Consider the following 21,163-nt stretch of genomic DNA (forward strand, 5'->3'; position numbering starts at 1 on the left):
TGGTGCTGGAGGTGGCTGTGCGGTGGCACTAGGGCTGCATGGGAATCAGTATAGACTCGGAGGGGGCACAGGTCATCCCCCACCATTGTCCTGTGTGAGTGTGTGTGTGTGTGTGTGTTTGATGAACACCTCCACTTAAGTAATTGATGCTCTGAGCCAGGAGAGAGGAGACGAAGCCCGTTCCCTCTGCTGGGAGATCAGGGGCCACCTAGTGTCAAGGTCAGACTGTTTAAGAAGTGGGGGGACAATATTGGGTCACTTTGTGGAGATGTGGCTCTCCCTCTGCATCTCCGCCTGCTTCCTTCCACCTGAGGCAGGAACAAAGAATGCCTGCCCCTGGGACAAGAAGTGGCCGGGGTGACTCAGGAGCTTGATCGTGCCTGGTGCAGGAAGCCAGGCAGAGCTGGAGGGCGCCCTATTGTGGGGCAAGAAGGGAACATCCGGGAACCCTTCCCGCTCAGCCTCCGCCAGGCCCCCAAGTGGCCCCAGCCAACTGCGGCCCCTCCCGCCGCCACCGCCCTGCCCCTTCCAGGGGAGCCTCTTTGAGAACCCAGTGATTCACTTCCCGTCTTCAGCCCTTGTTTAATGTTCCCTCCATTGTTACCAAACAGTCCGGCCCCAGTGGCAGGGGCTGTTCTGCTCTGGCCGAGGAGGGAGGGGAGAGCAGAGCTGTTTACAGAGCCCGGGAGAGGGGCCCGGCCTGCTTGGAAGGCAGGCCGTGGAACGGTGCTGGGGCCCGACAGCTGGCTGCGCTGTGCGGAGGGCGGGAAGATGCCAGGAGGCAGTCCTCCTGCTCGGAAAGCCTCTGGTCTTCCTGCCCTGGAGGGGAGCCCTGCCCTTTGCTGTGCTGTTAGCGTCTCCAGTCCCCCGACCGCTGAGTTTTCCGCTGGGGGGGCCGCAGAGAGTTTGGGGATCATGGATTCCTGGAGTTGAAGAAAAAGAACACAAAGTTTTTAGGGGAGAGGCTGTCTCGGCCTGGCCTCAGTTTCCTCCTGTGGGGGCTGGGGTGGAAAGGGGGGTGGCGGTAAAATGGCTGATCTTTAGAGCCACCCCCACCCCCCAGCTCTGAAGTCCTCTGGTCCCTGAGCCTGAAACAAAGCACATGAGATGATCCGTCTTCCCTCCTGTGTCAGGGGTGAACCTCCCCCAACCCAGCCACGGATGTGACCGTGTCCGAGAGCCATCGCCCCCACTTCCCGACCTCTGACCTTTGAGGTCAGTGATTCCACAGCCTCCCTCACCTTTCTGATTTGAAGCCACCGTCTGTTGCAGGAAGCGTTGAATATCAGTCTCATTCTTTGCCATCACATCACAGCCGTGACTGCCACTGCTTTTGCTGCTCCTGCCGTTGGGTCTGGGGTGTGTTTTCTTCCCCTGGAAACACCCCAGACCCAATGGCAAGAAGAGCGAAAGTCCTGAAGTTCCCTTTTCACCCGTGTTGTGTGTCGTTTGGGTGATAAGTTGGTGGTCCATCTTCCTGATCATGTATGGGCTCTGCTGCCACTGACGAGGCAGGTTTGTTTCCTCTGAGGCCCTGCCAGCCTCAAGGCCGTCAAGGAGCAGGACGGGGTAAACAGCCATTTTCAGGTGCCTCTTCACTGCAAAGTAGTGCATTCCTCAGGTATGTGGAATGGCAGTGCAGGAAGGCAAGCAGACACTAGAGATCCGTGAATCCACCCTCTTATAGATGGGATGACCGCTCACCTTTCAGCAGCTCAGCTGGCAGGAGGACCATAAATGCTCCAATCCACTCCCCACTGTGGCGGCACACAGCTGCGTGCTCTCTCTTCTGGTCTATCCAACGCTGATAAAACCTCTCTTCGACAAATAGTTGTTGAGCAAATTGATTGGAAAGCCTTCTATGCCATGTTTGCCTACCTCCTTAGCCACTGATGATTTTTGTCTCTCTGGTTTGGCAAGTGAAGCAGGCAGAACTTCCTCATTCAAAGGCCTTTTAGCTCCCCGCACCCCACCACTGGCTGGCTGCTTTAGCAGGACCCACTGGCACCTGTGGTTGTCATTCCCCTGCTGGTTTTAATTGCACCTCTCAGTACCAGATGATTGCTTCAAGAACGTTGCTGGTATTGGATTTCTGGCCCTAATGTGCGTCTGTGGGTCCCTTTACTACAAGGCTTCATGTCTTGATTGGGTTCATAAGGCTGGGGTGCACCCTGAGGTTTTTATTTGTTGCCTATATCTTCTGCATATTGATGCAGACAGGGAAGGTTCCCGGGTCACGACCTACTTGTGAACAAATGTAATGTGTAAGCCCTGTGCTCTGTCCAGGGTACAGGGGAAGTCAAGTTGGCTCTCCTTGTCCTCAAGGAGCTCCTCTTCTTTTTTTTTTTTTTTTTTTTGTCTTTTGTTGTTGTTGTTGTTGCTATTTCTTAGGCCGCTCCCGCGGCATATGGAGGTTCCCAGGCTAGGGGTTGAATCGGAGCTGTAGCCACTGGCCTACGCCAGAGCCACAGCAACGCGGGATCCGAGCCATGTCTGCAACCTACACCATAGCTCACGGCAACGCCGGATCGTTAACCCACTGAGCAAGGGCAGGGACCGAACCCGCGACCTCATGGTTCCTAGTCGGATTCGTTAACCACTGCGCCACGACGGGAACTCCTTCTTTTTTTTTTTTTAATTGAGGTAGAGTCGATTTACTATGTCATGTTTGTTTCAGGAATACAGCACAGTGATTCAGTTGTATATATATGCAAATATATGTTCCAAAATATTGAATATAGTTCAACTGCATATATATTCCAAAATATTGAGTATAGTTCCTTATGCTATACAGAGGGTTCTCATTGAAAGGAGCTCCTGTCTTATTTGGAAAGGGAAGCCAGAAACACATGTAAGGTACTCGGTGGTACTAGGCCTTTGGTGCTGAGTGATGCTGCATTGGGTGAGTGTTGGACAGTAGGGTCTGTCAGATTGAGGAGGGAGGACCAAAGAGGGGTCATTCTGCAGAAAGAGCCACAGAATGGGATACTTTGGGGACTAGAGGCATAACTGGGCCTATCATGGGGTTGAAGAGAGCCTCTGGACCCCCATCCCATCTTGCCACTGCTGCCACTGCTGGCTTGAAGATCTCTGGTTTTGGGGTGCGCAGGAGCCCCATGCTGAGGTGCCGGGGCCATGATGTGTTACCTCTGTTCCTTGAGCCAGTTAAGCGTTTTGAATTTCCATACCTGTAAAACAGCGCTCAGAATCTCCACGTGCTGTTTGGAAATTGGGGGCCTAATGCTGTGGTGGCTGGGCAAGTTCTGTGTGGATGCTCGGCTAGGACTGGGTGCGCTGGGTAAGGGAGAGAGTTGTGAGGGTCCTGGATCCCCGGGAGGCAGCTTCACCTAGAGGCCTTTCTGTGCTCCTGAGCAGAGCTGCTCGGGGATGCAGCTTTTAGCCCAGAACTATTTAGATGATGAGACCGGCAAAAGCAGTGGGGCCGTAGCCACCCCCCTGATATAAGTTCTGAAGTCCTCCCTTCTTGTTTCTTTGGAATCCCCACCTTCCTGCCCATAGGGGTTCTTTGCTGTCGGAGGTGAAATTGCCCCCAATGAACCAGAACCTTTTGTGTGGGTACAATAGGAAGTCTGTCCCCTTAGACTGAAAGGAATGCTAATTGGCTGCTTAACTGTCCTGGGGATGCCCATGCCCAGAATATACAGGACACCCATTCTTTGTCACCGGTTAGGTGGAAACTGCTTATATAAGCTGGTAAAGCTCTGGTCCAGAAAGAAGCAGGGTGTTTGTGGACTGGTAGCTCTCGGTGTCCTGCAAATGCTGTATTTTCTGCTTACAAAGGTCGCTATTTAACTGCAGGGCCCTTAAACTAACTTTTTTCTAGAAATGTGGTCATTTCCCACCCCTCCCTGGCCTCCAGCTCCCCCACAGTGGCTGCCCTGAGAGGTTGGAGGATTCTAAAGGCTTCGAGGCCTCTTTTTTAAATAGGGAAAGTGTGGTCCATGTGGTTAAGACTGAAATGCAGCAACGTTCCTTTCCTAACCCCAATTGTGTGAACCCGGAATGGTTGTCACTTGGCGCTTGAGCCGGCGCTTCCAGCTCTACCTCTCAGCTCCAGTGTCACAGAAGTTGCCCGGTTTTACCCTTGGTTCGAATGTTCCCTAGCACTTGTGACATTGTTTTATCTCGCTGGCCGGTGACTCATAATGAAGGAAGTCAAGACTGAGCCATGAACACAAAACCTTGTTTGCCCTCCTCACCTCTCCCCTCCCCCCACCCCCCTCGGCACGAACGCCTGCTGACATCTTCGGTAATAAGTCTTTGGAAACTTTGATATGTCTTGATAGCACGAGGCAGCCAGTTATCATCATCATCTCCTGGTTCCACTTGTTTAACCCCAACCGTCTGTGAGAATCTTCTCCAAAAAAAAAAAAAAAAAAAAAAAAGAAGAAGAAGAAGAAAAAAGAAAATCCCATCCCCAAACGTGCAGTCTGCCCACAGGAAGTGATTCACAGGGCTTCAATGCATGCAAACCTGATGGGGCAGGAGGTGGGAGGCTGGGAACTAGGTCTGGGAAAAGACAGCCCCGGAGAGGCTACTCAGACCTTAATGGTTTCTGCTGTGTGGAAGAAAGTGAAAAACAGAATGACTAAGAGTCCTGTAATAAGAAGTGTTTGTTTAGTGAAGTGAGCTAATATTGAAGTTCCCTGGCAGATAAGACCAGAGAAATAGCAGTTGTCAGGGGAGGTGACTTGTCGGAGCCCTGCCTTTTTATTTTTTAAGAGATCAAAGACATTTCTCAGTCCGAAGGCATTTATTAGTGGAAGGTTGAGATCTGTATGTTGAGCCCCAGTGTTCTTGAGAATTCTGCAGGGAAAAAATAAAAAGGGTCTAAGCCGAGATCATGATCTCAGAGTCTACAAAAGCTCTTCTTTTCTTGTTTTACTTTTCCCTCCAAACTTCAATTTGGGAGGCCCATCAATAGCGCTCCCGAAGGGCTCAAGGAGGGAGTGTCACATTGTCATAGAGACAAGGAATCCTTTCTCCCTGTGGGCTTCAGCCTGTCATTTTCTTTTCTTTTCCCCCAAATTGAAAGTACAAATTGAATCCCTTTCCCCAAAGCCATTTGTACCTGCAGAGTCTCTAGGCATCAGATGCCTTGTGAATAGCCCTGCTGCCGAGCAAGAGACCAGAACCACCCAGGAGAAGTGAGAAGCTTCTCTAAACACACCTGGATACATGAGTCCATTTCAAACTCCCTGTATTTTATCAGGGGAGCTTTTGGGGTGAGGGTTGTGACAAAAGCTGAGCGGAAGGGTGCTTTTTGCCTTCAGCCCAGGAGAACGCTACCAAGGGCCGTGAGTCTCCTGAATGTTCCCTGAGTGCAATCTCTTTAAAAATAAACAAATAAGTTATCTTCAGGCTTAATTCCATTCTTAGTGGATGTTAACTGGCAGAGCGAAATGGCCATCCAGAAAGTTCTATGAAGCCTGGCAACTATGCTTTCCGCTTGTTTCGGTAACCAGAGACCAGTCCAGACTTCTGTAGCATCTTCCGTTTTCAACTTGAAACCTCTGTGGTCCTGACACTATGGAGAAAAAGCAATCCCCATCAAGCTGGTTCTTGAAGAAAAGTAAAAAACAGTTTATGAAAACCAAAGCTGTTAAGTAGAAAGATTTCTTTTTTTTTTTAATGTTCATTATATTGTTTTATTTATAATAGTTCAAAGCTTTTTTTTTTTTTTTTTTTTTCTTTTTGCCTTTTCTAGAGCCGCACCCACGACATATGGAGGTTCCCAGGCTAGGGGTCTAATCGGAGCCGTAGCCACCAGCCTATGCCAGAGCCACAGCAATGCAGGATCCGAGCCCTGTCTGTGACCTACACCACAGCTCACGGTAACACCAGATCCTTAGCCCACTGAGCAAGGCCAGGGATCAAACCTGCAACCTCATGGTTCCTAGTCGGATTCATTAACCACTGAGCCATGACGGAACTCCAAATAGAAAGATTTCAAATGAAGCATTCCCTTTCCTCCTCCTCGTCTTTCTTCTCCCCTTTCTTATGCCTTCAAGACTTTTTTTTTTTTTTTTTTTTTAAGGCTGCCCCCATGGCATACGGAGGTTCCCAGGCTAGGGGTCCAAGCGGAGCTACAGCTGCTGGCTCACACCACAGCCACAACAACACCAGATCCAAGCTGCACCTGCGACCTATACCACAGGTCATGGCAATGCTGGATCCTTAACCCACTGAGTGAGGCCAGGGATCGAGCCCATAACCTCATGGTTCCTAGTCGGATTTGTTTCCGCTGCCCCATGACGGGAATTCCCGCCTTCAAGATTTAATGCCTTTCTTTGCATGGGATCGGGTGAGGGTACTGTGAGCACTGCCTCAGCAGGGCCCAGGAAAGCCCAAGGAAAGTCTCTGGTTCTGACAGAATGAACACCATGCTTTGTAGCCGTAGGGAGCTGGGTTTGTGGTGTAACATCCAGGATACAAGGATCACTGCCTCTTGCTGATCTGGGCAACTTCAGGCAAGTCGGTTACATGAATCAACATTACATAAATCTTTCACCTGTGAAATGGGAGTGAGGACACCCACCCCACAGGATCCCTCTGTCCAGTGAGATGATGTGTGAGGAGTGCCAGGTAAATACCTATTCTGGGGTATGGATTGCTTCTCTTCGCCCCAACCTTTGCCCACCCCCAAAGCTTTTCTTAGACCCATAGATTCTTAAGGGGCTGAGCGGAGGGACTTTGCCCCCCAGAGGACCTTTGGCAATATCTGAAGACAATTTTGGTTCTCACACCTGGGAGTGGGGGTGGCATCGAGCGGAGTCAAGGCCAGAGATGCTGTTAAACATCCTGCAGTGCCCAGGACAGCCACCCCGCAACCCCAACATAGAATTTTCTGTTTCCAAATGTCGGGAAAGTTGAGGTTGGGAAACAGGGGGCTCGCCTTACTCATAGCCTGATGTTGAAAGGTTCTTGCTGTACGTATGCTTTACAGATGATTATAATTAAGCTGAACTTTCTCCAAATCAGCCTCCTTCTTTTCTAGAAAGTACACACTCTGAGCACATCCCTGGCCCCTGGGGAGGAAGGAAGCCCTGAGAACCTGATGATGTGTTTCCTGTGGGGCCAGCCTCCCCCCGCCACCCCCAGGGTGAGGTGTTCCTTGGCTTCATCCTTCACGGGTCTGCTCAGGGGGTCCTGCAGCCTCTGGGGCTCATGCTTGGGCCCCATCTCTTTGAAACACTTGTTATGGACCCGAGCCTGGAAAACCCTCAGGGAAGGAGGAGACCTCAATACAGTGGGGAGTGTAAGGGCAACTGCTGCCCTGGGGCCCAGCACAGGGGGTTTCAGCCTGGCATCCTATGGGTGTTACCCCATGTTGGCAGCCTGCAGCACCGGATATTATCCACTGGCAAGTTCAGATGGGAATTGAGCCATTCTGGGTGAAGTGGTTCAGTGACTGGTATCAGGGGTTGTGAAATCCTATTTTCAAACTCCGCACAGGCCAATCTAAACTGGAACATTAAAAAACGTGCTTAGGGAGTTCCCATCATGGCCCAGTGACTAACAAACTCGACTAGCATTCATGAGGATGCAGGTTTGATCCTGGCCTTGCTCAATGGGTTAAGGATCTGGTGTTGCTGTGATCTGTGGTATAGGTTGCAGACGTGGTTTGGATCCTGTGTTGCTGTGGCTCTTGTGTAGGCCAGCAGCTGTAGCTCCAATTAGACCCCTAGCCTGGAAACCTGCATATGCCTCGGGTGTGGCTCTAAAAAGACAAAAGACACACACACACACTCTCACACACACACACACACACGCACACGTGCTTAGCATACAAACCTTGCTGATGACACTGATGAAACCGGGTGGGAGCATGCGGTGGCTGTGGCAGTGCTTACAACGAAACCTCAACTATCCGGGCCCCCCCACCCCCACAGATTCCTCCTTTGTGGTGCCAGATGACAAGGATGGGCCGATGTTAAAAATGTTGATTGTGATTTAAACTCCAACAACCAAAGAAAACTTTGAAAGGGTCTGGGGAATAGTATGTTCATTGTAGGGCTTGATTTCTTTTTGTTTGTAACTGTGTAATATAACTTCAGAGGCTTGCAGAAATGGGCCAAGAATTAAGAGTATACATACTTCACTTCAGTCCCATTTAAAAAAAAACCAAAACTGTGGCATCCCTGTCATGGCTCAGCAGTAAGGAACCCAACTAATATCCATGAGGACCCGGGTTCGATCCCTGGCCTCGCTCAGTGGGTTAAGGATCCGGTGCTGTCGTGAGCTGTGGTGTAGGTTGCAGACGCGGCTTGGATCTGGCATTGCTGGGGCTCTGGCGTAGGCTGGTAGCTGTAGCTGCAGTTTGACCCCTAGCCTGGAAACTTCTATATGCCGCGAGTGTGGCCCTAAGAAGACAAAAAAAAAAAATTGTCCTCCTGAAGAGCAAGAACTTCAGGCAACTTAAGATTCATTACAATAAAGAAAAAAGTATGTTTTGTTGTACTCAGCTTGACGAGGGGGGAACAGGGACTCTGCGGTTTTACCAGCTTCAGCAGTGGGATTACTGGCTGCAGCTGGGAGGCCACCTTCTTGCTCTGCGTTCCTTTGCTGGGTGACCTTGAGGTGCTTAATCTGCCACTCTGTTTCCTCAACCACAGAAGGAAGGGATTGGTCAAGATGCTTTCAAGGTCCTCAAGCCCTGGCTGTCTCTCATTCTCCAGAGCAGGTTTTCAGGCAGACACTTAGCCAGAGCCCAGCTGGCCAGGACACCTTGTTCCCTGAGCCCTAGGCCTCTGTGGTTTGTCACCTGCAGCTCCGCAACTCCGCACGTGACACCCCCACCCTCCCACCCCAGGCGGCACTTCTGCCCAGAACAAAGGATGCTTTGGTTTGGGCTGTGTTTACCAAAGGGAGAGGATCCTGGGTGAATCTCCCCAATCCACTGGCCCCCTTGGAAGGAGTGTTTTCAGGGCTTTCGTGTTTGCTCCTCTATCACACCGTTGTCCTGGGCTGTCCTTGGCATGGACGAGCGGAAGGAACATTCTGATACTTGCGTGTGAAGGCGAGGCAGAGGGGGAGATCTCAGGGCAGACACTGTTGCTCAAAGGCCGGGGGGACCAATGGAATCATTCCTATTCAGGGGGCAAGTTGAAAAGCTGGCCTCCGAGAAGCTTAGAAAGTTTGGTATCGTGTGTGTGTTTTAAGTAAAATGGGTTTCACCAGAACTTGGGTAGTGTTAACACATTGCTTATTATGCTCTTCTTAGGTTCAGGGAACTGGTGGAGTGGCTCAGATTTGGTAGGTGTTCGGTAACTCTTTTTGTTTGTTGCTTTTTAGGGCCGCACCTGCAGCATATGGAGGTTCCCAGGCTAGGGGTCCAATAGGAGCTGCAGCTATCGGCCTACACCACAGCCATAGCAACAGTAACACCAGATTCAAGCCGACTCTGCGACCTACACCACAGCTCATGGCAGCGCCAGATCCTTAACCAACTGAGCGAGGCCAGGCATCGAACCCAAATCCTCATGGATACTGGTGAGGTTCATTGCTACTGTGCCACAGCGGGAACTCCAGGTGTTACGTCGCCCTGACAGTTAACGAGAGGTCAGTTTCCCTGAGAGGGAAGCGGCACGAGGTGGCAGGAACAGCACTGTTTTCCCCACCCTCTCCCGCAGTGGCCTGGGTTTGAATTTTGGCCTTGCTCTCATGCAGGTTATATGACCTTGGGCAAGCCCCTTAGGTTCTCTGAGCTCGGCGAAGCCACTGTGGTGGTCCAATTTCATGACTGTCACCCAGTAGCAATGTGCCCAACACATAGTTCGTGCTGTGACTAGATCTCGGTGTTTCTGGATCTTAGGTGCTCTGCTCCCAATCTTCTCCTCAGCCCCCATGTCCACGTGCCCTTGTGTTTCATGTCGGCCCCCACATGGCTGTGGGGCACAGATCACTGGTCACAGGGATATGAGTGGCATGTGGGCCCCCGCCCCGCCCCGCCTCTCCACCCGGAGCCCTCTGCCAGGCTCCACCTCACATCAGCTTTGGACTCCGGCATGTCCACATCCTTGGCTCTGGCTCCCAGCACCATTTTGGGACACTTTACAAGGGCCCACTTGGAGCCAATGGGAGGAAACCTAATTTCCTGCCACAGGAAATGGTTCGGCTGGTGAAGAATATATTTAAGGAATAAAACCCTTGTCAAAGGAGCTTGAGAGGGCTGGTGAAGAAAGGCTTTTGGGGGCCGCTGGGTGTTGGGTGAGATCTGTTATAAACAGGGGGGAGGCCCAAAGGCAGATTCCTGGGACAGTACCCTTAGTGCCAACAGCTGGTCTTGGGCTGTGACAAGGAAGGGCTGGGGCGGGGAGAGGGGCGGCTCATAAATAGACCCTTTTCTGCAGCTGAGCCTGTTTATGGTCACATCAGCTCAGAATGAAGACTTATTTATTGGATCTACTTAAAGCGGGCCCGGTGCCCTGCAAGGCTGAGGAGGGTGTGTACCGGACACATCGGCTAAATTAAATCCAGCAGCTGAACCTCGCAATTCACTGTTATTCCTTTGGTAAGCACGGGTATGTATTTTGAGTGGGACAGAGGGAGAAAGAAGGAATACTACCAGGGCTGGGCAGCCCAGACGAGGAACCAAAAGGAGTGGTAGGTGACGCATCAAAGGACGTGAATGGGATGCCCTCCTTGTCACGAGGTTAGGGATTGTACGGCCAGAAACAGGGGGCCTGGACCGGGTGACTTTTGGAGGATACTGCAGAGCCACCCTGGGGGACCTGTGCTTGTGAGCTGACAGCACGCCATCTCTTTGCCCTTGGGCCAGCCTGGCAGCCAGGAGAGCCGGCCTGTAGCTGCAGCCCGGGTGCAGACTGCTGTGTGTGATCCGAGGAGGAGAGCCATGCCTCTGATGGAGGTAGCGGGTGCACGGTGAGGCGGGACCATTACGAGACTTGCCTTATTACCTGAGTGCTTCCCATTGGGGCTGCTCTGCCATAAGGAGCACAGAAGCCTCCTGAGAACCCGAGACACCAGAGCAGCCCCAGACCTCACTGTGATCCTCAGGGCTGAGCCCTCTGATGCCCCGGGCAGGGGAGGGGCCTGGTGTTTTTGGTGCTCCTGCTGAGTGCATTACCAGGCACTGTTACTGCAGTCATAGTCATACCATAACGGCAGTGGCTTGGTACCAGTTCCTATGTCCGAACGATGTGCTCATAGGCTTTCTGCATAGAATGTCATTTAGTCCTCTCCACAATACAGTGAAGGGACTTCTGGCAGATGAAAAATAATTAAGACCAAGTTATTAAGCAATCTGATCAAGTTTATACAGTTATTGACCACAGATCTGTATTTGACTCGAGGTTTAGCCAAATCCAAAGCCCCAGAGCCCTTGCCTTTTTTTTTGAATTATGGTGTAGTTGACAAACAACAAACGGCATGTAAGGTGTCCAATATGATACATCTTGACGCATGTCTATGCCCGTGAAACCACCACTATCATCGAGCTGGCAGACACGGCCTTTCCTCCTTGCTAAGCCCCCTCCCCTCCTCCCACCCCCATCCCCCAGCAGCTGCTCATCTGCTGGCTGTCACCTTGGGTAAGTTTACTTTGTTCCCTGACTTTGAATCACACTCTATAATGTCACACACACAGAATCATGCTTGGCTTCTTTCACTCAGCATGACTACTTTTATTTTTTGTCGGTATGTTGTTATTTTTAAAAATCTTTTTAAAATTATGGTATGGTTGATTTATAATGTGTTTCAGGTGTACAGCACAGTGATTCAGTTTTAAATATTCTGGAAAGACTATTTTTCAGATTCTTTTCCCTCATATGTTATTACAAAATATCAAGTATAGTTCTCTGAGCTATATAGCAAGCATGGTTGTTACTATTTTTTGACCACGTCCGCAGATACATAAGTTCCTGGGCCAGGGATTGACAACAGTGGTGGTTCCCAGTCCTTAACCCACTAGGCCACCAGGGAACTCCAAGCATAATTACTTTTATCCATGTTTTGTGTATAAGTAGTTCATCCTTTTTTGTTGCTGTGTAGTAGTCCTTTGCCTGGCTGTCTCACAGTTTGTGTATCCATTCACCTGTGGAGGAACACTGGGTAATCTCCAGTTTGGGGCCATAGTAGATACAGATGGAATAAATATTCATGTACATGTCTTTGTGTGGACAGATGCCTGCATTGCTCTTGGGTAAGCACGTTGGACTGGGTTGGGTAGATCATAGGGTCGGTTTATGTTTTTGGTGTTTTTTTTTTTTTTTTTTTTTTGTCTTTTTGCCTTTTCTAGGGCTGCTCCTGTGGCACATGGAGGTTCCCAGGCTAGGGGTCCAATTAGAGCTGTAGCCACCGGCCGATGCCACAGCAACATGGGATCCGAGCCGCATCTGCAACCTACACCGCAGCTCATGGTTCCTAGTCGAATTCGTTAACCACTGTGCCACGACAGGAACTCCTATGTTTTGAACTTTTAAGAAATATCCTATTTTCCAAAGTGGTTGTACCATTTTACATTCCCATCAGCAGCGTATGATGTCTCAGTGGCTCCACGTCCTTTACCAGCACATGGCACAGTCTTGTGAACAGCAGCCGTTCTAATGACAGAGTGGCATCTCATGGCCATTTGAGTTTGTGCCTCTCTGATGCCTAGGGATGTCGAGCATCTTTTCCTGAGCTTGTTTGCCATCTTTATATCTTTCTGTGTCGTGTCTACTCAAATCATTTACCTGTTTTGTTTAATAGTTGAGTTATTTGTTTTCTTCATAGTGAGTTCTAGAAATAGGTCTTTTACCAGATACATACTTTTGGCAAATATTTTCTCCCAAATTGTGGTTTATGTTTTTTATTCTCTTATCAGGGTCTTTCAAAGATGAGAAACGGAGGCTTTGCTGAAGTCCAATTTTTCAGCTTTAAAAAAAAATGGAGGTGGTATCTTTTCCCATCCCAAGGGCACAAAGATTCTTTCCTGTCTTTTCTTCTGGAGCTTGTGTAGTTCTGGGCTTTCTATTGTGACCTGCTTCAATTAATTTTTGTAGAGGTGTAGAATGCAGTTCATTTTTCTTACATGGGGGACAAGTTTTTCTACCATTTGTTGAAAAGTCTATTCTTTCTCTACTAAACTATCTTTTGACCTTTGTTGACAGTCAGTTGTCCATATAGATGTGACTATTTCTGGACTCTAGTGAGTTGCTCTGCTCTGTGTATCAGTCTTTTTGCCAACACCACCTTGCCTTAGTTACTGTACCTCCCTTGCTTTTTAACAAGATAGGTTATATTATCAAAATAATTCATGAATAGCATTGAAAAGCTCAAGAACTCCTTTAAAAAAAACTCAGGATGTTTCTCTAGAATTTTTAATTTCTATTCTGATTTTTTATTTCCAAGTTTTTATAGGTAGTCTGTAAATGTCCCTGCTTTAGGGTTGTAGTAGCCTCTGTCCAAGAGTGGTTTTTGTCTCACTCCGTTTGGAAGTTTTCTTCTGTTTGCTGCATGGTCTCAGACTTCTTCTTTCTCCCCACTGATTTCCATCTCTGTGTCTCCTGTTAGATTCTTTCTTTAAATGGCTGGGGATTCTGGCTGCGTGGTCACATTTGGGAGTGTGGCAGTAAAAAGCTGGTTGCCGATCCTCTGTGTGGGTATGGAAGGGACCCGTTGGCACAAGGACTGCCCTATGGGGCGAGCTGGCAGGAACAGGGCCCTTCGTTTGGGGGAGCCACATGTCAGTACTGCAGGGCTCTTCTTGTGGGCTGGGCTGTTTAATTCCTCCTTAGGTGAGGGCTGAAGGCACAGGTCTGCCTGTCCATGTCCTAGGTGCCGAGTGAGCACAGGAGATTCCCACAACCCTATTTCTAGCCCCTGTCTGATCTTCATGCCCTGCTGTGCCCTGGTGGCCCGTCCAGAGCCCCTCACTCTCAGGTTCATTTTTTGCAGAGTGCAGACTTGTCTCAGGAGGATGGAGGAGGTCCTGTTTGTGGGAAGGCTTGGGGGAGAGGAGCTGCAATCTGCCTGCCTCTTCTGGAGCCTTTCAGCCCATCCTCCCATTCTCAGCCTCATCTGGAGACATGTGTGCTGCCTCCAACTCCTGAGTCTTTGAAGGTTCTGAGGCCCAAGTGAAATCACTTTCGTTGGCTTCTGCTGATAGGCACTTGCTCTCAGCTCACTCCACTCTGCTAGGTCTGTTCCCATTGGGCCATCTGCTTCCCAATTTTGTCTGCTCTCCTCTCCTGCTCATTGTCTTGGGCAGGACAGAGATAAATGCATCCCTTCAGTTTGTTGTATTTGACCCAAGGGCTTTCTTAGCCTCTCCCGCCCCCTCCTCCACCTTCTTCCCCCCCCCCCACCTTCCCTCCTTTCTCTCTCCTTTCCCCCCTCCCCCTCCCTCTACTGTCCACCACTTACCCCCTCCCCTCCCCCCTCCTCTCCATCTTCCCAAGGCCTCCTCCCATCCCCCCATCCCTGGTCCCCTCTCCCTCCTCCCTCCCACCCTCTCCTACCCCCTCCCTCATGCCCCTCCCCCTCTCCCTGCTCCTTCCTCTTTGCCTGGAGCTTTCTCTGCCACAGTTCTTCCGGTTGACAGCCAGGTTCCTCAGGCTTGAGAGGAAACAGCCCGGGTAACACAGAAAGGGCTGAATGAGGAATCAGGACACTGAAGTCTTTGCCCCCAGATGTGATGATGCTTCTGCCCATCCCACTACCTCCTGGACTTTGCTTCTCATCCCTCCACTACAAAGCCCATACATAAGGCCACACCATGCCCAGGCCCAGGCCTCCGTTGTGTAGCCTGTCTGAGCTTCATGGGTCCCGAGGTGTTTGGTTTCTGTGCCCTCTGTCCCCTTGCAGGTCCCCACGCCAGTGTGGGCCCAGGGTCACTCTGGGCTGGCCATCCTGGTCCTGGGGGTTTAGGGTGCTAGGGCTGTGTGAGAGCGTCCCTTGGCATCAGCAGTGCCCAGGGCGTCCTATTCACACACTCCCCTCTCGCCCACTCTCTGAGGGCCTGTGCCCCATGGAAGTGGGGACCCTTCTTTTGTGTTGTCCACCACCACTCCTCCTCCCTCGCTGCTGGCCTGAGCCTCTCCAGGGCCTCCCCACTGCAGAGGCAGCTCCAGATGTCCGGCTGCATCTTTGTTGGGGCTTTTTCCCACTGAAGAGGGAATGTGGCCATGTCCCTATCTGTGGGCACAGGGTAGGGTGGCTTTGCAGGAGAATGGCAGCAGTGGAGTCCCTCTGTCCACTCATCACTTCCCGCTCCCCCTTTTCTCTCAGCCCCACAGCTCACCCCATTCATCCAGGGCCGGGTTTGGAGAGTGGCCCTTGGGATGTGGAAGAGTAAGTTCCTTGGCACCTCACGAAACACTTTTGAGTGGATGCTGGGCCGCGTGAAGTCAGGGGCAGCCTTGGGGGCAGAATGTCCCCATATTGCAGATGCAGTGGCTGAGGGTCCCAGAGACCTCGGGACTTGCCTGCCTCACAGCTGCAAGCGTAGAGCCTCACCTTAACCCTCAAATCTCATGACTCCACACTCGGCTGTCTGCCTTCTGCATCTCAGGGGCGAGTTCCAGGCTGTCCTCTCTTGTTCTGCCTGCTAATTACTGTTTGGGGTTGTCAGGGTTCCTTGGTCTGGGGCCCCACAGGAGGGAGGTAATTACATCCGTGGAGCCGACCTTAGTCAGCAGCTCCCCGTCGGTCCCTGTGCCCAAGCCCAATCCGACCTCTGTTTCTCCGTCCCCCCTCCACTGGCAAACGACTTGGAGAGTTTCTCTCTTTGGTTGGTGTTTCTGGTGGCATCTGGCAAGCTCCTCCTTCATAGAGTGTCTCTAAATCCCGTTATTCAGGAAAATGAGTGCCCTTGGTGTATGGGGGTAGGGAGGAGAGCTTCAGCTGTGTCTCCGCCAGTCTTGCCCACTGAGCAGTGAGTGGGGTGCTAGGATGGGCCTTCTTGTAGAAAGAGCAGAATGGCCACTGGGTGCCTCTTTATTTACAAGTGTCTGTCTCATTCTCTCTGACTCAACCACCCCTGCCCCCAGTGGGCCTGTCCCCGCAGCCAGATTTCTCATGGGGCCTGTCTCTTTCACACACGTGTACACACACACATGTGCACACACCCTGGGCTCACTTAAACATCTCAGAGGCTTCCTATGGCTTGTAGGACAAAGGCAGACCCTCCTATGGCTTCTGAGACCCTGAAACAGTCACCGTGCCTGTGCTCCAGCTACCCTCCTCTCTGACTTTCTTGTGGGTCTCCTTCCTTACCGTGTCTTCCACCTTCCCAGGGCCTTTGCACATGCTCTGCCCTCTACTCGCGATGCCCTCCACCCACGCCCCTGTGCCTGCTTAGTTCTTACTTACCCTTTAGACTTTGAACCATCACCTCCTCAGGGATGCCCTTTGGCCAAGCAAGGTCCTGCCCTTTGGCCAAGCAAGGTCCCCAGAGTCTTAATATAGTCATCAGATAAAGGGTTCTGTGGGAAATTCACATCGGTTCATGAGCCTCCTGCCTCCTCCTTACCCCTGGTGGATGGAGCTCCTGCCGCTTGAGCTCACCAGTTGTCATGGCTGGTGGCATTGCTACAACTTTCTTGTGGTGCAGATCCCTGAGGCGGCGGGGGGTGGGGGGGGAGGTTATAAAGTGGGAGATTCTGATGTAGCAGGTTGGGGTAGGTTCTGAGATTCTGCCTTCTTGAGAGGCTTTCATGGATCCGTGCTGCTGGTTCCCCCAGGGAACAACCTTTGGCCTGGGGTGGGGCTGGGGCAGGTGCCAGGTCACAGTCGCTCAGAGGCCAAGTCACCACAGAAGACATGGTTTGCACAGGAACAGGGCACTGCCCTGGATGGTGTGTTGGCCCAGCCAGGCTGGGGGCAGTGGCAGTACCAAGCCTGGCGTGGAGTCGCAGGCTCTGCTCACACACGCCACTTAGGCCTCAGCTCCTAACTGGGAGAGAGCTGTGCATGGTGACACGTGGCATGGCCTCCAAGCAGCGCTCACACCACATGCACCTCCTGAGACTTCTGCAGTGTGGTCTCTGAGCAGTTAAAAGTCCTTTGCTTTTCCCTCTCTCCTTCCCTGCCTCATCACAAACACTGACTGAAAAAAACGTGTTTTGTTTTGTTTTTTCTTGTTTTCTCCTGGGGGAGGGAGGAACTGGGTGAGTGGAGAGCATGATCAGAGATGGCCTGTGCGCTCTGTCACCCTCGTCGGCCACCCTGTGGTCTTCACACCTGCACCTGAAGAACTCCCAGCCCTGCCCCCTCTGCACACCTCCGCCTGGCCCGGCCTTTTCAGCACAGATTCAGCGCTGTTCCCTTCATGCAGGGTGGGAGAACTCACCCCAGGGCTCTGCCAACCCCCGAGCCCTGGGCTTTCCTTGTGGGCTGCTGTGCTCTGCTCCTGGACCCCTTTCTGCACAGCAGAGAAACAAGCCAAGAGGAGCTTTCTGAGTCTCTGCAGCGAGCTCGGAGGGGAGCCCAGCAGGCTGGGCCTGGGAGAAGGCCAAGCAGATCCACTTTACTGTCTGTTCCCTGCAGGTCCCTGGATGGCCGGCTGCAGGTGTCCCACCGGAAGGGGCTCCCCCATGTCATCTACTGCCGCCTGTGGCGATGGCCTGACCTTCACAGCCACCATGAGCTGCGGGCCATGGAGCTGTGTGAGTTCGCCTTCAACATGAAGAAGGACGAGGTCTGCGTGAATCCCTACCACTACCAGAGGGTGGAGACCCCAGGTACGCCCTTCCGAGGGGTCTACAGCTTCCGTGCCCCACTCCTTTCCCCTGCCCCCCCCGCCTCTCTCCTCCTCCCCCCACTCCTCCTCCCCGCTTCCTCCTGAGGGAAGGCCTGTTTGGCGCACTTGGGGTGCAGAGGCTTTGGTGCCAACCTGGCATCGACGCTGACCTGCCTCTGTTCTGTCTCCTCTGGGCAGTTCTACCTCCTGTGTTGGTGCCACGCCACACAGAGATCCCGGCCGAGTTCCCCCCGCTGGACGACTACAGCCATTCCATCCCTGAAAACACTAACTTCCCCGCGGGCATCGAGCCCCAGAGCAATATTCCAGGTACGCTGGGATGGCAGTGAGGCAGGGCCCGGACAGCCCCAGCCCCCGGCCCCCGTCACCCGTCTCTGCACGCACGCTGGCCCGAGGCCCCTGACTCAGAACCGCATCCCTGTTGGGAGAGGACCCATGGCCTTGGCTCCCCGCTCACTAATGATGCTTTTCTTGGCACGGAGGAGCGGCGGCGTGACCCTTCCGCCTAGCCTCGGTGCAGTCATTTATTTTGGAAGCGGAAATAGCAACGCTGTGTTTCTCTCACCACCCTGGCTGCCGGGGCTGAAGTTCAGGCAGGATCCCCGACAGTCTGGGGGCTGCAGAGGTGGTGGGGCGAGCGGGGGACCAAGGGCCAGGCGGCGTGCGGAGAGCTGGCCCTGTAAGTAAGCCCAGGGAGGGTCACGGTCTGGGAGGGCGGTTTTATTCTGCAGGGAGCCATGGGCTCCGCTGTCAGAGTGCAAATGTTTTTAGAAGCCCCTCATTTACATGCAAATAATGTGTGAATCATCAGCGCTCCGGGCGTCCAGGAAAACTTCTGGGCAGCACTTGGCCAGTCCCCGCGCAGGGACCTTGGCTGGGGCAGCGATGTACCGATGTACCGTCTGGTTTGGCCGAGCCTTTCCCCCTGAGTGAGCTCACTGTGCTGAGGTTGACCGCAGGCCTGTGCGTGTGGGTCAGAGCATTAAGAAGAGACCTGCTTTACAGACCCCGCCTTTCAGGTCCTTCACAGGTGACGTTGGTCCCTAGGGGGTGGATGGCCTACTGTTGATTCAGCAGAGCACACGGAGAGCTAAGTCGGGGTCTGGGGGTCATTCAGAGAGACAGATCGTGTCTACACTCTCTGGATCCTGCATCCTACCTGGGGAGCTCGGACATCCCCTTGAGAGATGGCAAACAACGATGGCTCTGCACAGGGGCAGGTAGTAGAGCTGGGGGCAGTTTGAGGTGTTGCCCTTCAGAAGCCAGAGGCTGAGGCCAGTCCACAGCCTCCTTGGAGAGGGGGTCTTAAACCTGGCCTTGGCAGCTGGCGAGAAGTTTTGCCAGCAGAGCTCTAGGAATGGGCAGTTCAGACTTAGGTGTAGGGAAGGTGTGATCAAGGGCAGTGATAATCCACAGGAAGCAGGGAGGTGAAGGAGCATGAGGACAGCGGGATGCAGGGCTCCTAGGCTCAGACTTCCTCAGCCCAGTGGTGTGAATGTGTGACGACTTTACAGAGGGCCTTTCAGGAGCCAAACCACAGAGCCTATTTATTGAACCAACTCCCTTCTGATTCCCAGAAACCCCACCCCCGGGCTACCTGAGTGAAGATGGAGAGACCAGCGACCACCAGATGAACCACAGCATGGACGCAGGTTAGAGTCTCAGGGGCTGTGCTCCTGATCCTGAGTGCCCGGCCCCCTGTCTGTCCGTCCGCCTGCCCTCTGTCTGTCCCTCCAGTATTTACAGAGCAATCACTATGTGCCCAGTTCTGGGTTAGAGGAAAAACCGGGGTTGCTCACAGTTCTTGACTGATGAGACAACCAGTAGGCCAGCAGTCACTGTGCCATCTCATATATGCCCTGATGGAGATGCCACACGGCATCAGGGGCACAAAGCAGGGCCACCTAACCCAGCCCAGAGAGGGGTGTTGGGAGGCCGAACAACCCCTTGCAGTGTAGGTAGGTTTTTCTTGTGTTGAGTTCTGGAGGTGTACAGAGTCTGGCTGGGTCGTCAGGGCAGGTGAAGGGTGTGCCAGGCAGCCTGGTGCTGGGGTGGCCAAGAGCTCAGTATGGCTGGAGCATATGCTCCTCTGGGGCAGAGAGAGAGAGGCAGGAGGGCGTGTCACTCAAGGATCCAAGTGAGGCCCGGGGCTGTGGGAGTCGCTGCAGGCTTTAAGCAGTCAGGCCCTGTGGGTGCCATTGGCAGCAGGTTGGAGAGTGGGCTCCATCACCCAAAATAGCTCAGGAGAGTGGGAATGGAGGTGAGGTCTTCGCCAGTGGCCTTGGAGGCCCTGAGGCATCTACTTTTGTGTGGTGACCTAATGGGATCTACGCATTCCTGCTGTGAGGGCCGCAGCCCAGTTGTCTCCAGATGTTCCTGCCTCATTCGTTATGGGACCCAATTGGCTCCAGACCAACGGCTTCTTGAATTGAACCCCAGCTGCCACATCGCATGTGTACTGCGTTGCGTGTGGCTGGGTGAGAAGGAGGGAGCCAAGCAGATGTTCTCTCCGGATGACAGTGGGCATGCCTCGTACACACGGAGCTGCCAGATGCGGAGGGGCTGCCTGCCCTGCTCACCGCCCAGAAGAGAGCAAGCTCCCTCCTGAAAGAAGGATGCAGGAGACCTTCCTCTGCATTGTAAACGTGGTCACTTGACACCAGCCTGGGCATGGTGGCACTTTGGGGTGTAGCATACACACCCCCACACTGAGCTGATGCGTGGCCGACAGTGTGAACCCAGTTGGAATGCCCCGGAGACCTTCCCATGTTCCATGGCAAGTGACCGCTGTTGGCTCACAGCTATAAAGGCTGGCATAGGAAGCAGGCCAGCTAAGCAGCATCTCTGAGACGCTGACTTTCTTCTCCCTCTCCCCTCCCCTTCCCTCCTCCCTGCTCCTCATGTTGGTGGGATGACTACAGGCAAACCTCTGAGATACTGTAGGTTCGCTTCCAGACCAGGCAGTAAAGCAAGTCACACAGATCTTTTGTTTCCCAGTGCATAGAAAATTATGTTTATATTCTACTGTAGTCTATTAAAGTGTACAATAGCATTATGTCTTAGAAAAATGTACACACCTCAATTTAAAAAATACTTGACCGCTAAAGAGTGTTAACCATCCTCTGAGCCTTCAGTGAGCCATGATCTTTTTTTCAATAGCAACATCAAAGATCAGGGATCACAGACCACCAGCACAAATATAGGTATAATGAAAAAGTTAGAAATGTGAGAATTCTCAAAATGGGACACAGAGACATGAAGGAAGCCAATGCATCTGAAAAAATGGTACCATTAGACTTGCTCGACGCAGGGTTGCTGTGGACCTTCACTTTGTAAAAAAGGAAGCCCCTGCAAAGCACAGGAGAGCAAAGTGCACTGTCACAAGGTCGGCCTGTATTGTTAAGTTCCTGGGCCAGGGATGGAGCTCGAGCCACAGCA

The 21,163-nt window shown here is 52.3% G+C and overlaps 1 protein-coding gene across 2 annotated transcripts in view; it reads left to right on the forward strand.

The window, feature by feature from the left end:
* The window catches only part of SMAD3 (SMAD family member 3), a 125,999-nt gene that overhangs the window by 80,941 nt on the left and 23,895 nt on the right, over positions 1-21,163 (forward strand). For both annotated transcript variants that reach the window (NM_214137.1, XM_021082849.1), the window contains 3 exon segments: positions 17,512-17,705; positions 17,903-18,034; positions 19,303-19,377. In NM_214137.1, coding sequence (NP_999302.1) covers positions 17,512-17,705; positions 17,903-18,034; positions 19,303-19,377 — 401 coding nt within the window.

The sequence above is a fragment of the Sus scrofa genome, chromosome 1 (genome assembly GCF_000003025.6).
Source record: "Sus scrofa isolate TJ Tabasco breed Duroc chromosome 1, Sscrofa11.1, whole genome shotgun sequence".
NCBI classification, from domain to species: domain Eukaryota; kingdom Metazoa; phylum Chordata; class Mammalia; order Artiodactyla; family Suidae; genus Sus; species Sus scrofa.